Here is a 14,094-nt window from a genome sequence, read left to right as displayed (position 1 = left end):
AAAAGCCGCCGTGGAAAGGCATAGTACTCCAGACATCCTAATATGCCTGGCGGTGTCTGATAGACACCGCCAGACATGTTAGAGCTTTTCCGCCGCGGTTGTAAGCCGACCGCGGCGGAAAAGCGGCGGACTGAAACCAAGACCCACCAGCCATCCTAATTTGGCGGTGGGTCTTTGGTGGGTCCGCAGAGGATTTTCCGCATCCTCCGGGCCGGCGGTCCTCCATCGTAATCAGCCCCTATGAGTGCTCTTGTGCAGGTCGGCCATTGCACATTTTCCGCTGTAAGTTGCCTTGACCAAATTTCTTGCATATCCTATGGCATTTCAGACAGTCAACAGTGGCGCTTTCTGAGCAGCAGAACAGTCTGTGCTAAATAAACGTGTTTTTGTTTAATAGACCTCACACAACCCTGTTTCTTGAACGCCATTAGTTCACATACTCTTCTGGCACACCTTAACTCAAAGGGATTAAAATTTGTTCTGTCCTGAGGTATTTGTCTCAAAAAGGGGAATGTGGTATAGTTACCATTGGCTGCTCTCTACAATGACTTCCAGTACAGATCTTAAGCCAGCTCTTAAAAGTATGATTACGTTTCTGACAATTCTCATCCCAATGTGGAAATGCGGTGCACATTCCACAGATTTGACTCAACTATCTTATGATTTCTTCAATTACATGTGAAAATCTAGCAACATGTGTCACCTACACTCGGATTGTCGATCCACACTGCAATAGAACCATCTAAATGCCTGCACTCGCCTGTCAACATGTGTTAATGATGATGCATAACTATGTACCATGAAATGTAAAATCCCAATAAACAAATAAAACATTTTTTTAAAAGTATCACCGACACTCTTCAAGGGCATGCAGTGGCGCTGCTTCTTTCTGAGTAACAAGTCTTCGAGTGTATTGCAATGATATGTGTCTTTTATGGCCACGATTTGCCGCATAAAGATTCTTTGAACTTTGAGTAGCAAGTTGCTTAATCAGTTAATCCCAACTTAACTCGACTTCCCTTAACACTCCCGAAATTGTTATGAACCAATGTAATGTATACATTTCTTTTCATACGGCACACCAATAACCAACGTTTCTCCTGATGGTGCTTTTTATTTGTTGGTTTGCAGTCCAATAGTCTGTCATTGTTGCACCTGAAAACTTCCCAAGACAGTTGTTCCCACTAATCATGTGACTGTCGTAGCTCTAGAAAATTACCATTGACAACCACCAAGAGCAGACCTTGTCTGGGCACCTCAGAAGAGTATGTTTAGGTATCAAAGATTTTCAGGGGGTGGTATGTAGGATGCTTCTCTGTCAGACACAAATATTTAATAACAGTTGTATTACCCTTGTTTGTTCTAAAAGGCTACCTTCCGTATGTAAAATAAAGACCATTCCATAATGTCCGATATGGTGGAAGGAATCGAGGAAAGCACCCGAAGCCAAGATGATGAAACCAAGTTTCCATATCAAAGGCTTCCTGAAAGTGAGTAGGGCTAGAATATGGAACTATCTTTTTTATGTTTCGGTAACGTTTACATGTATGATAGGACTTCTTAATGGACTCAGCGATGTTCTTGTTGATGCCTTGTTGACCCATTAAGTCTGGTCTTCTGTGCATGTGAAGCAAAGTTTAATTCACATGGTCAATGGTGTCTTTGTTATGGAATAACAGATGTTGGCTGCATGTCTTGTAATGGCTTGCTACTTACTCTAATGATGTTTGCAGTCCTGCACAGTGTGGGTCCCACACTCTCTTTGGCTAATACCAACCATTTCATAAGCTTGTGCATTAATCATCTTGTCTTTCTTCGGGAAACAAAGGGACATTTATTGTGTTTACTATAGTAAGTTTTATTTGTATGCCTTTACCATGTTTACTTTTTGTTGCCTCCCCCAATAATGTTTAGCATCTTCTCTCATAATACATAAACTCACTGTTTTTCTTCATATTGCTTTCTATGTTGATGTTAATTTCATCTGGGAATCTGACCAGTCTGAGCTGAACTGGCAGGTTTCACATAATGACTTGTATTCTTGTCACTTCCTTGCCACTGAAATCATCCTCTACTGCAGAGCCAATCTATACTACTATTATAAAGAGAGAACAAGCACCTTTGAGCCAGGTAAACTCCGGAACCACAGCGCCAATCCACACACCTGATACATTGTAGAAATTGTCAGGGTGTGCAGATGGACATAGGCTATAAAAAATAAAAAAAACGTACATTAAAAAATATAACTTTTAAAAAAAAGTAGTGCCCTGGAAGTAGCGCGGGCCGCGACGCTGCTCTGGCCGTGATGTAGCGCTGGCCGCGACGTGCTTGATGAGGACGTGCGTGATGATGAGGAGGAGAGACATGGAGCTGCGGTGTGAAGTGAGGAGCGCGGGCACGTCATGGCGAAGAGGAGCGGCGGTAAAGTGAAGATCGCAGCTCAGGGAATTTATTGAAATCGAGGTGGGAGGCGGGCAGGTGGGAGGCGAGCGGGCCGGCGGGCGGGCGGCGGGAGCAGGTGTGCACAGAGGGACAGGCGGGAGGAGTGGGGGCGGGAGGGAGTCGGGACGGGAGGGGGTCGGGGCGGGAGCGGGTGTACTGCCCCCAGCCCCTTTCTGCCCCAGGCAACGCTGGGGCGGGCTGCTAGTTCTATACATAGTCCTCAGTGGCATTTGCTTATGTACCATAAAACGTAATTTGAGGAATGCTTGCAATAAGTCTAAACCCTGGCAGTCGCTCGGGGTAGAATTTCAACCCACTGTTCTTTTGGCCATCATGCCACCTCCGTTTGGAGCCAGCCTTGTGCAGATCAGTCTTGATCCTGATTCTGAGAAACAGTTTACCCTGAATTTCCCAATCAGGTCCCACCGGAACCAGAAGACAAGCAACCCAATACCATTGTCACTGTGATTGTTTGTTCATTGGGTGTAGCTTGGTTCCAGTCGTACAGTGAGCCTGGGACCCATATATGGGCATACCCTTGCCACTTAGGGCAGTACGTCAGACACACAAAAGATGGTAGGAGGAATCCTTGCAATACGTCTAACCAATGGAAATTGCTCTGGGTAGCATTTCAAACTATTGTTTTTTTGGCAATCATGCCACCTAAGTTTAGATCCAGCCTTATGCAAATCACTCTTGACCCTGCTTCAATAGGAACAGTCCAGCCTGAACTGCCAGGTCAGGTCCTCCCTGCTTATGGACCCCCTTGAGTAACGCAACCAGAGGTACCACTTACATTTAGCCCTGCCTTGCTGTATAAGTGGTCTATTTGGGTGCACACAAAAAGTTTGGAGGTGGGGTGGAACAAACGTTTTACCTTGCATAGGGCAACAAAAGTCCTTGAGACAGCCTTTATTGGTTACAGCTTATTCTCCTATTTGCCTCTGTTCAGACAACATTCTCGAGCCTCTGACGTATGTCCTTATCTAGTAAAGCTGTTCAACAGCATACATTGTCGGGCGGATTGCAAACAGGTAGCTTTTTTCCCCTCTTTGTTCAAAAACTGTGTCTTTCTAGAAAGTATTTTGGTTAATGGGAGACTAGATGTCAATCCAGTATTCTTGGGTCTGTATGATGTAAGGGCAATTCTTGCGATGACTATCATTCACCATTTTTCTTGGATACACATGAACCAGGTTCTCTGCAAGCTTACTGAATTGTTATGTTGCTCTTCTTTGGATTTTGACTTCTACAGAGAAGAGCAAGTGCTTATTCTTGGAGAGTAGTCTAGAGGAGAGTACATGTACCAGTCTCTCAAAATATAATATTCAGGCTGTGTTATTATTTTTAATAAAGTTTTATTGCGCATATTAGTGTTGTACAACTATGCATTGAGCCTCATCTGTGCCAAAGATGGTGGCAAGGATGAACTGAGCTTAAGTGGCTCCCCGCCCAGACCCGAGCAGAGCAGGCAGATGGAGGGTTAACTGATGTAATCCCGAGCAATTTGCCAGCCAACAACTTAAGGGGCTTGCTCAGAGTACTGTGATTTGTTCACACTATGGCACAAAGGGCATAGCGCAGAGGAAAGGCACTAGGATGGAGCAGAATGGATGTGGCCAGCAAGCGCCCCAAAGGAATATCCCACAGGAGGATTGGCCCAGAGGTAGGGAGATGGCAATGGGTGGGGCCTGTAGAGAGCCCTGCTAATAGACACTGTCAATGGAAGGAGGACAAAGTGACAAAATGGCTAGTGTTGCAACTGGGCAAAATGGTGCTGTGTGCCAGCGGAGGAACAAGAATGCAGTGAAGAGGGGGAGGGTAACTCTTGAGCTGGATCCTCGTGAGAGGAGAGGGTGGGCCAGGAGTGGGGCCCAGAGTGAACACAACTTAAGACTATAGAGCCTGTGGTGAGTTGTGGCAGAGGGGCACAAATGGTGTCAGTACACCGGCCTGATTTTGCCTTTGGCAAATACCACACTGGCCCACATGGTGGAGTGGTGTGAGCTAATTCACAGTACAGAGCCATCAGAGCAGAACCTCCAGCCCTGGCTTTGTTGATTACTATTGGATAGAGTGTTGATGACAAGCTTAAAGGGGCCACCCTTGGGGGGGGGGGGGCTGTCATTGTGGTAAGCTGGAAAGTGACAAACAGCTGTCCATGGGGCAGATACAGGGGGTGGCATTGCTCACAGTCCATGAGAAGACGGGACCTAGGACTCTTCGTCAGTGACTCCTATCCTTAGGAGGAGGATTAGAGTGAAGGGGATTAGAATGAATCAGTACTGTCCTGCAAGGAGAGACGGCAATCAGTGGTCAGTGCCCAGCATATGCATGGACTCATGCTGGGAGGCTGAGCCCATGTTCCAAGAACACTGCAAAACCTCTCAGATACATATTTCCACCCCCCACAACCCCAACTTCCAGATATGACCAAATGGCAGCTAAGGTGGCAGGACCTCTAGAACTGCAACTGGACCTTGAGAAATCACTAACGGACAATTTGGATAAATTGAGGGCAGATAGCAGCAAGGCCATTGCAGAGATTAAAGTGGATCTGTAGACCTTATATACAAAACCAAAGCCGGTGGAGAGTCAACTGTGTACTTCTGTTGAAGAAGATCAGCTTGCCCTCACCTCCATTTGCCACTTGGAAGTTGGAATCAGAACCTAAATGACTGATGTCAAAACATGGATATTTAGAAAAAACAAAATCGACCCATTAAGAAAGAGAGAGAAGGTGACAACATGCTGGGCTGCATGTCGGAGCTTTTTCTAGGTATCCTGAAGGAGGCACCTGAGTTCCCATTGGGATAGAACATGCCCACAGACTTGCTTGAATACAAGGAGGCAATAATGGCTGCCCAAGAGATATTGTGATCAAACTATTGAGTTTTCCCTCTCAAGGAGAGAATCATGGTGCAAGCCTTTCTGCCTAACTATAACAATCCCATTCTGTGGCTTCTACCTTACAACGGTATCTGGACTTTAGAGAGTGGATACAGGAATTCAGCAGATGAAAAATTTGCTCCAGATGGGTGATCCTGGAGGGATTGCAATTTAAAAGTAAGGCATGAAAGTGGGCTTGGCCACTGTTGTTTGCAGCTCCCATACTCCTTGCCGTTCACCCGTCTTTGTGACCGGCCTAATGGGAGTGCATTAACCCTCCACCGGCAGCTAAATTGTGGGAAAGCTGTGCGACGCTGCAGCTGTATCACGAGGCTCCACCCAGAGCAAGGTCTGTAGATATTGGCTCAACTGGAATCGCATGGAGTGTGCTCCATGCCCTTTTCGAAGACAGTGCATCACACTACTTGTAAGGTGCTGGTTGCAATCGTCGCATCAGTCTATGGCACGTGTGGGCTTCCTTTGATCGTAGAGACTTGATAGTTGTGTTACTAAGGGGTCCCCCATCATGACAGAGACAGCACTAGACACAATACTGTGAGAACTCGTGTTAATTAAGGTCCCCATTGTGCTGTGCATGGAGCATGGCTGAAGATACTACCAAAATGAAGGTGACAGGCTACGCTTGAATCTACAGAACGATGCATTGCTGCAGCCAAGAACCAACCGAAACAGGCCTCTTGCTGAATTGGGAATAGGAACTATGGATGTTGCACAAGAGGACCATGGATATGGAAAGCAGAAATCACACAGGGTAGCATCAGAGTGTCATGTGTCCCGTAAAATAAAAAGTTTGATGATATGGTTTAGTTCCTTGGTCCCTTCCTGTTGGACATACCATCGATAACGTTAATGCCCCCCTTGGAATTCCACAGGGCCAACAAGGTATGTTCGGGAGGCGAAACCAAGGCAAGTTCACTGAAGCACATCAAAGTGTGTACTTGTGCTCCTCAAATCCTTTGTTTCTTCTGAGTTGACTGATGGTGAGACCTGAGTACTACACCCACCTGAAGTATGGAACTTCTATTAGTAAAGGTCTCAGAACTCTTTTCTGATCACGGCCTGTGATATTCTGGAAGCTGACATCTGAAACCATGTCTGATCCTGATATGGTTAATGGGAATTGTTGTCGCTGGAGGATGAATATGTATAAAAAATAGCCTGCATCTGGAAAAAATATGTTGCTGTAACATTTAGAAATCCTCTTCATTAATAACAAGAGGTTGGTTCCCTCTAGCGAAACTTTATGGATGGCGAGAGAAGCAGGCGTTAGTGGATGTATTATGAGGGAATCCGTGCTGTGAAGCAAGAAGTCTTGTGATTGCCAGATGTTGCTGGAAGCTGCCGGTAGGGATATCACTGCATGCTACAACACATTCCCCCGTGAAACACTAGTGCAGCAGTTGATTTGGGGTGTTCTCTTCCAGGGGATCCTCATCAATAGTCATAAGCATTAGAATATTCCCGCCCATGCGCGGGACCCCGGAAACAATATATTATATGTGCCCCACATATATTATAGACATATATATAAATATATATATATATAAAAATAAGCAATTGCAGCCAAATAAACAATAGAGCTGTAATATGCAGTGAAGAATTTCCACAATACAGTGAATTCTGTATTAGAAACATGAGAAACAACACCAATGCTTGTTTAGAAACTGTTTTAATGCTCAGAAAACAGTAGAAATTCTCATAACACACTGTAAGCATATACAGCTCCCAGGCTGCATTGCAAAATCCCAGTCTAAAAAGACTGAAAAGCTAACCTGTAGCTGAATGCACTAAAACTGACGCTGTGCCTTTAAGGCACCTCTGCCCCTAGCTTCCCATCATGCCTCAGGGGTTACAGTTAGGTCAGTTGTTCTTTCCGGCTCCTTCAGGAAGGACCCTGGATACTCAGCTCCACACTTTTCTGCCTTTTCCAGTCAGAAAATCTTCAAAAGAACAATTTTTTGATTTACTTTTGACTTTTCACATCATAGTCAAGTAAATAACTGCTTAGCAGTCAATTTTTTGTGAGGTTTTCCTGTCAGGATGCCCTCATTATTTGATGATTGCCCTTCTTGTGGCCACAAGAAGGCAAAAACGGACTCTCATGAGGTCTGTATTTTATGCTTGCCAGAGGATCATGATCCTAAAGGCTGTTCTCATTGTAAAAAGCTGTCTGACAGAACACTTAAAGACAGAGAGAGGAACAGGCTCTATGGTCTGGCCCAGAGATCCATGAGAGGAAGATCTGCAGAGAGGAAGAGTTCAAAGAGACCCAGAACTCCCTCCAAAGGCAAGTCAGAGCGTCCATCAACCTCAGCACCGGGCTCGGCGCTGAAAAAACGACATCTGATGGACGGTTCGAGAGAAAAAGCTCCGTCGACGTCGAGATCGGCGTCGATGAGGAAATCGTCGTCGAAAAGAGGTTCGCCGTCGTCGAAGAAAGCTCCGCCGTCGTCAACTAGGCGACGATCGGCGTCGAGAGAAGCCACGAGATCGCCGTCGACGAGAGGTTCGGCGTCAAGACATAAGTCAACTCCGCCGCCGTCAACCAGGCGACGGTCGGCGTCGAGAGACAGATCACACTCGCCGTCGTCTCGACGTCGACAGGCTTCGAAGAGTGTAACACCTCCGTCGACGTCTCCACGGAGGCGCTCGGCGTCGAGGAGCAAGAGCCCCCTCGGACGATCGACGTCGAGGAAGGGATCATCTAAGGCACGTCGGCGCTCGTCGTCGAGGATGTCCGATCCTCCGCCGTCGCCACATGCCAGGTCGATGACATCTCCGTCGCCGACAGATCAACGTCGGCCGACGTCGAGAGCTCCGTCGACGGCAGGACTAGACCGTTCGACGTCGAGACCTCCGTCGACGGCAGGACTAGACCGTTCGACGTCGAGACCTCCGTCGACGGCAGGACAACGCCGTTCGACGTCGAGACCTCCGTCGACGGCAATACAACGCCGTTCGACGTCGAGGGATATGACTCCGCCGTCGGCGCATCATCACCGATCGACGTCAAGGGACCACAGATCATCGTCGAAGCATTCAACGCCGAAGGTTATCGCCCCGTCGACGCCGCAGAGGCGTTCGACGTCGAGGGAAAGGCTTTTGAGACGTCCTCCAACACCGGTGAGACGGAGATCGCCCTCAGTGCCTTCGACAATCCTAGTGACACAATCTGCTTCACTCCATTCCTCCTCAAGTGCCTCGGGGTCAACGGGGTCATCTTCTAGGAGTAGGAGTCCGGTTCAGAAGAATCCCCAGCGGGGTTACACTTCACATATAAGACTCTCTCCAAGATGGTATCCTCCGTTGAGTAATTGGAAGGATTCTAAGGCACCAGAGAGACTTCAAAGGTACCTGAGTCCAATCCACGGGTCTCCTCTTCAGCAACCAGAAGAGGCAGAGCGATCACGCTCACGAGAGAGAAGAGCGGACAGGTCGCATGCCCCTAGGGTCTCCCGATCGCCAAGGAGGGAGCAACCCAAATCTCGAACACCGAGAAAGGAGGTACGAACTGAGAGATCGAGATCTCCAGTACATCAGAGGGTATCACGTTCTCCTCGAAGGGAGGAACGACCTAGGAGATCACCGGTGAGGAAGGAGCGTTTTCACCACAGGAGTAGAAGAACTCCTTCATCCTCCCCTCCATCTTCGCCTAGATCTTCGAAAGGGGACTACTCTCCGACGCTGGCAGACAGTCCTCGCTCAAGAGCTTCCCCTCTGGACGACGTCAACACGTATCTGGACGTTTTGCAAAGGGGTGCTCACAAGCTGAATATAGAAATGACCACTCCAGAGGTGTCCACTACTGTGATTTTTGAGACTCTTCATCACAAATCATATGCAAGGCCGTTGCTCCCATTAGTCCCAGGAATCATGGACCCAATCAAAGAGGTTTTCCTCACGCCAGCAACGATCAGAGCAGTACCGGCACGTATCCAAAAAAAATATAGGCCGGCTGACTCAGATCCTATCTTTGTTAAAGGTGAGCCTGCAGCGGACTCAGTTATTGTAGCCTCAGCTAGGAAGAATCACACGGTCGCTCCCTCTTCGTCAGTTCCTCCTGACAAAGACAGCAAGACGCAAGATTCTTGGGGACGCAAGGTATGCAGCACAGCAGCTTCATCCCTAAAAGTCTCTAGTGCATCAGCCCTTCTGGGAAGGTACGATAGAGCCCTATGGGACTCCATGGAACGATTCAAGGAGAAATTGCCCAAGGAGGACCAGAAGGACTTTGAGGAGACCGTGACGGAGGGCTGTTTGGTGGCAAACCAAATGATTAGTTCATCAGCAGATAACGCCCTTCTAGCTGGACATAACTACTCACATGGGATATGTGCGAGGAGATCCTCTTGGCTACGTTTAACTGGGCTCAAGCCAGATGCCCAACAGCGCATCCTCAATCTGCCTTTTTCCGGATCTTCACTCTTCGGGGAGCATGCCGATCAGGAAATGGCCCGGATGAAGACCGAGTTAGACACAGTAAAGGCAGTAGGTCTGGAGAAACGGAAAGCACCGTTCAAATGACGCTTCAAGACCAACAAGAACCGGGGAGGCCAACAGAGGGTTCAAACCCCTCAATGGTCTCAAAACAAGCCGCAAGGAAAGCCGCAATACAGAGGAGGAAGGTCAAGCAGAGGTAGAGGCGGACATAATCAGTCCTCTACCACACCTAGAGGAGGCAAGGCCTGAGCAGTGGCTTCCTCTGTCACCGTTACCCACTCCAGTGGGAGGAAGTGCTGCACATCATCTGGCAGAGTGGGTCAGCATCACGAAAGATCGGTGGGTGCTGAATATACTGCGCAATGGATATGCGCTACGTTTCAGGAAGAAACCACAACCGGCTCCTCCAAAAAAGTCTCGCTCGTACCAACTAGAGCTCCTCAAAAAGGAAGTGAGCGTCCTCTTAAAGAAAAACACAATCGAAGTGGTACCCCTATCCCAAAGGGGGAAAGGAGTGTACTCAAGATATTTCCTTGTTCCCAAAAAAGACCAAGTAGGCAAATTCAGACCAATTTTGGATCTTCGACTCCTCAACAAAGTGGTGGTCAAAGAGAAGTTTCGCATGTTGGCACTCCACCAAATATGTCCTCATCTACAGATCGGAGATTGGATGTGTTCGGTGGATTTACAAGATGCGTACTTCCACATTCCTATTACACCAGGTCATCGAAAGTACTTGAGGTTCCTGGTAGGGTCCAAGCATTACCAGTTCAAAGTGCTTCCTTTCGGACTCAAATCCGCACCAAGGGTCTTCACCAAGTGCATGGCAGTGGTAGCGGCGTGTCTACACAAAAAAGGTCTCTTTGTGTATCCATATCTGGACGACTGGCTCCTGAAGAGTCCATCTCCTCGACAAGCCACCAAAGACTGTCACCTGTGTCTCCAACAGCTACACAGGCTCGGCCTCCATGTAAATTCAGAAAAGTCGATCCTGCAGCCCACACAAACTATCCACTATCTGGGAGCAGTTCTAGACACAAAGTTAGGAAGAGCGTTTCCTTCGCAAGAGAGACTTTCTTCCATGGGACGAAAATGCAAAAAGTTACTTCAGATTCCTCGTCCAAAGGTGCGAGTCGTAGCGTCTCTGTTGGGCTCCATGGCGTCCTGCATCTTCCTAATACCGAACGCCAGGTTGAGGATGCGGCCTCTACAAGAGTCGGTGGAGGATCAGTGGGACCAAGCGACTGGAGATTGGGAGGATCGAATCATCCTGTCTCAAGCAGCGCTGACCTCAATACAGTGGTGGACTCTCCCTCGGAATGTCCTGCAGGGAGTCCCTTTTCAGCAACCTCTTCCTTCGCTGTCTGTGGTGACGGACGCATCTCTAGAAGGCTGGGGTGCTCACATGGGTCATCTTCAGATTCAGGGTCGCTGGTCGACCAACCTTCAGACATACCACATCAACATGCTGGAGCTTCGAGCAGTTCATCTGGCGCTCAAAGCGTTCTTTCCAGCAATAACAACGGACAAAGTCCTGGTTCAGACGGACAACACTACAACTATGTTCTATCTGAACAAGCAGGGAGGAACTCGATCTCGCCCTCTGTCTCTGGAAGCCCAGGCAATCTGGCACTGGCTTCTGGCTCGGGGACTGTCGGTGGTGGCAGTGCACCTTCCAGGCGAGCTAAACACAAAAGCAGACGCACTCAGCAGGCACTTCGAAGATCAGCCAGACTGGGTGCTAAACGACGAAGTGGTCGAAGAACTCTTCCGTTGCTGGGGTCGTCCAGACATAGACTTATTTGCGGACGACGAAAACGCCAAATGCCACGCCTTCGCGTCCAGGTTCCACCGGCCAGGGACGCAAGGGAACGCTCTCCTGCTGGAGTGGACAGGGATGTTCGCTTATGCTTTTCCCCCTCTGGCACTGATTCCGAAAGTGGTGGCCAAGCTCATCAGATCGAGCATGGACATGATCCTAATTGCTCCGGATTGGCCGCGACAATGGTGGTATCCAGACCTGTTACATCTGTCGCTGTGTCCACACAGACGGCTGCCGTGCAGGCCAGACCTGCTGAGCAAAATGGACGGGAGGATCCTGCATCCCAACCTCCAGTCGCTGAACCTGACTGCATGGCTCCTGAGGTCTTGCAATATGGACACTTAAATCTGCCTCCGGAATGTATGAATATTTTAAGAGAGGCAAAGAGACCTTCCACAAGGACGTCTTATGCGTTCAAGTGGAAAAGATTTTTCATTGGTGTAAGGACCATGGCTTTGATCCCACCAAAGGGCAAGAAGAGGTAGTCCTACCATACCTCCTATACTTAGCGACATCAGGGTTGAAATACGCTTCTATTAGGGTTCATCTATCTGCCATAGTAGCGTACAGAAAATCACCTACACAAACATCGTTTTTTCAGGTCCCGGTGGTGAAGGATTTCCTTCAGGGATTAAAGAAGGTCTATCCCCCTGTGAGAAATCCTTCTCCTCCTTGGGAGTTGAACCTGGTTCTCTCCAGACTGATGTCTACACCTTTTGAGCCTATACACAAGGCCTCCTTGCAGCATCTCACTTGGAAGGCGGCCTTCTTGGTGGCAATAACCTCTGCGCGCAGGGTTAGCGAGATTCAAGCACTCTGCACCAAGGAACCTTACACTGTGTTTCACCACAACAGAGTAGTAATGAGGGCTCACCCTTCTTTTCTTCCAAAAGTGGTATCGGATTTTCATATAAATCAAACGATTACCCTTCCTTCGTTCTTTCCTAACCCATCGACCCCAGCTGAGAGGTCGTTGCACTCGTTAGATCTTAAACGGGTGCTAAAGTTTTACCTAGAAAGAACGAAGGACACCAGAAAGACAGACCAACTCTTTGTCAATTATGGTGCAATGAGGTCCGGGTTTGCAGCAGCCAAAAGATCCATCTCCAGATGGATTGTCTCTTGTATCAAACTAGCATACCAGCTGGCTGGCAAACCTTTGTTGCAATCACCCAAAGCTCATTCCACTAGAGGGAAAGCAGCCACAATAGCTTTTTTGCATGACATTCCTATGTCAGAAATATGCAAGGCTGCGACATGGAAATCAGTCCATACCTTTACAAGGCATTATTGCCTAAAGTCTGATTCCAGAGCGGATTCTCAAGTAGGGCAAGCCTCCTTGAGAAACCTATTTGGGTAGAATAAGGCCTATTTTTGGGCCTACGGATATAAATGTTATCTGTTGATTCCTTTGCCCGCAGGGATGAGGTGAGGCTCGCTACTCTATTCTAATGCTTATGACTATTGATGAGGATCCCCTGGAAGAGAAGGATTAGTTACTTACCTGTAATCCTAGTTCTCTTCCAGGGGTATCCTCATCAAAGTCATAAGCACCCCTCCCGCCTCCCCGGGCAAAGGACTTTGTTTATTAAATAGGAGATGTTTTTTAACCTGTTATTACCATGGTTTGGTTTTCAGTCTCCGAAAAGAACAACTGACCTAACTGTAACCCCTGAGGCATGATGGGAAGCTAGGGGCAGAGGTGCCTTAAAGGCACAGCGTCAGTTTTAGTGCATTCAGCTACAGGTTAGCTTTTCAGTCTTTTTAGACTGGGATTTTGCAATGCAGCCTGGGAGCTGTATATGCTTACAGTGTGTTATGAGAATTTCTACTGTTTTCTGAGCATTAAAACAGTTTCTAAACAAGCATTGGTGTTGTTTCTCATGTTTCTAATACAGAATTCACTGTATTGTGGAAATTCTTCACTGCATATTACAGCTCTATTGTTTATTTGGCTGCAATTGCTTATTTTTATATATATATATATTTATATATATGTCTATAATATATGTGGGGCACATATAATATATTGTTTCCGGGGTCCCGCGCATGGGCGGGAATATTCTAATGCTTATGACTTTGATGAGGATACCCCTGGAAGAGAACTAGGATTACAGGTAAGTAACTAATCCATATTCAATCTCAACTTTGTTCATATCGCAGGCAGAACATTTAATAGTGTTGGAACGGAAAAGTCCTCCGCATGTAAATGGACGTGCACCCCTGCCCTGATTGCCCAACGGTACTGATGTCCGGGTCCTTAATGCTGATTTTTGTTGTCATAGGTAAACACCGATCATGCATGTCCGGCTTGACATAGGCCTATCTCATGGATTGTGGTCTTCCCTCACATCAAGAATTAAGCAGCACAAGCGCGATGGTGGCATCATACCATGTAGTGATCAGTAGGACTGAGCAGGTACTTTTTTTCCTGTGTCATTGGAGTGAGGCCTACAAGCTCACTCATTTAAGATTCTGCT

At 47.6% G+C, this 14,094-nt stretch overlaps 1 protein-coding gene across 2 annotated transcripts in view; it reads left to right on the top strand.

Moving 5' to 3' along the window:
* The window catches only part of ANO9 (anoctamin 9), a 769,113-nt gene that overhangs the window by 240,921 nt on the left and 514,098 nt on the right, over positions 1-14,094 (top strand). For both annotated transcript variants that reach the window (XM_078682729.1, XM_078682726.1), the window contains exon 7: positions 1,370-1,490. In XM_078682729.1, the coding sequence (XP_078538855.1) occupies positions 1,452-1,490 (39 nt within the window). In that variant the 5' untranslated portion in view covers positions 1,370-1,451. The remainder of the gene's footprint in view (positions 1-1,369; positions 1,491-14,094) is intronic.

The sequence above is a fragment of the Lissotriton helveticus genome, chromosome 3_1 (assembly GCF_964261635.1).
Source record: "Lissotriton helveticus chromosome 3_1, aLisHel1.1, whole genome shotgun sequence".
Classification (NCBI taxonomy): domain Eukaryota; kingdom Metazoa; phylum Chordata; class Amphibia; order Caudata; family Salamandridae; genus Lissotriton; species Lissotriton helveticus.
Note: the sequence above shows the minus strand (reverse complement) of the source record. Positions and strands in the feature narration are given on the sequence as shown.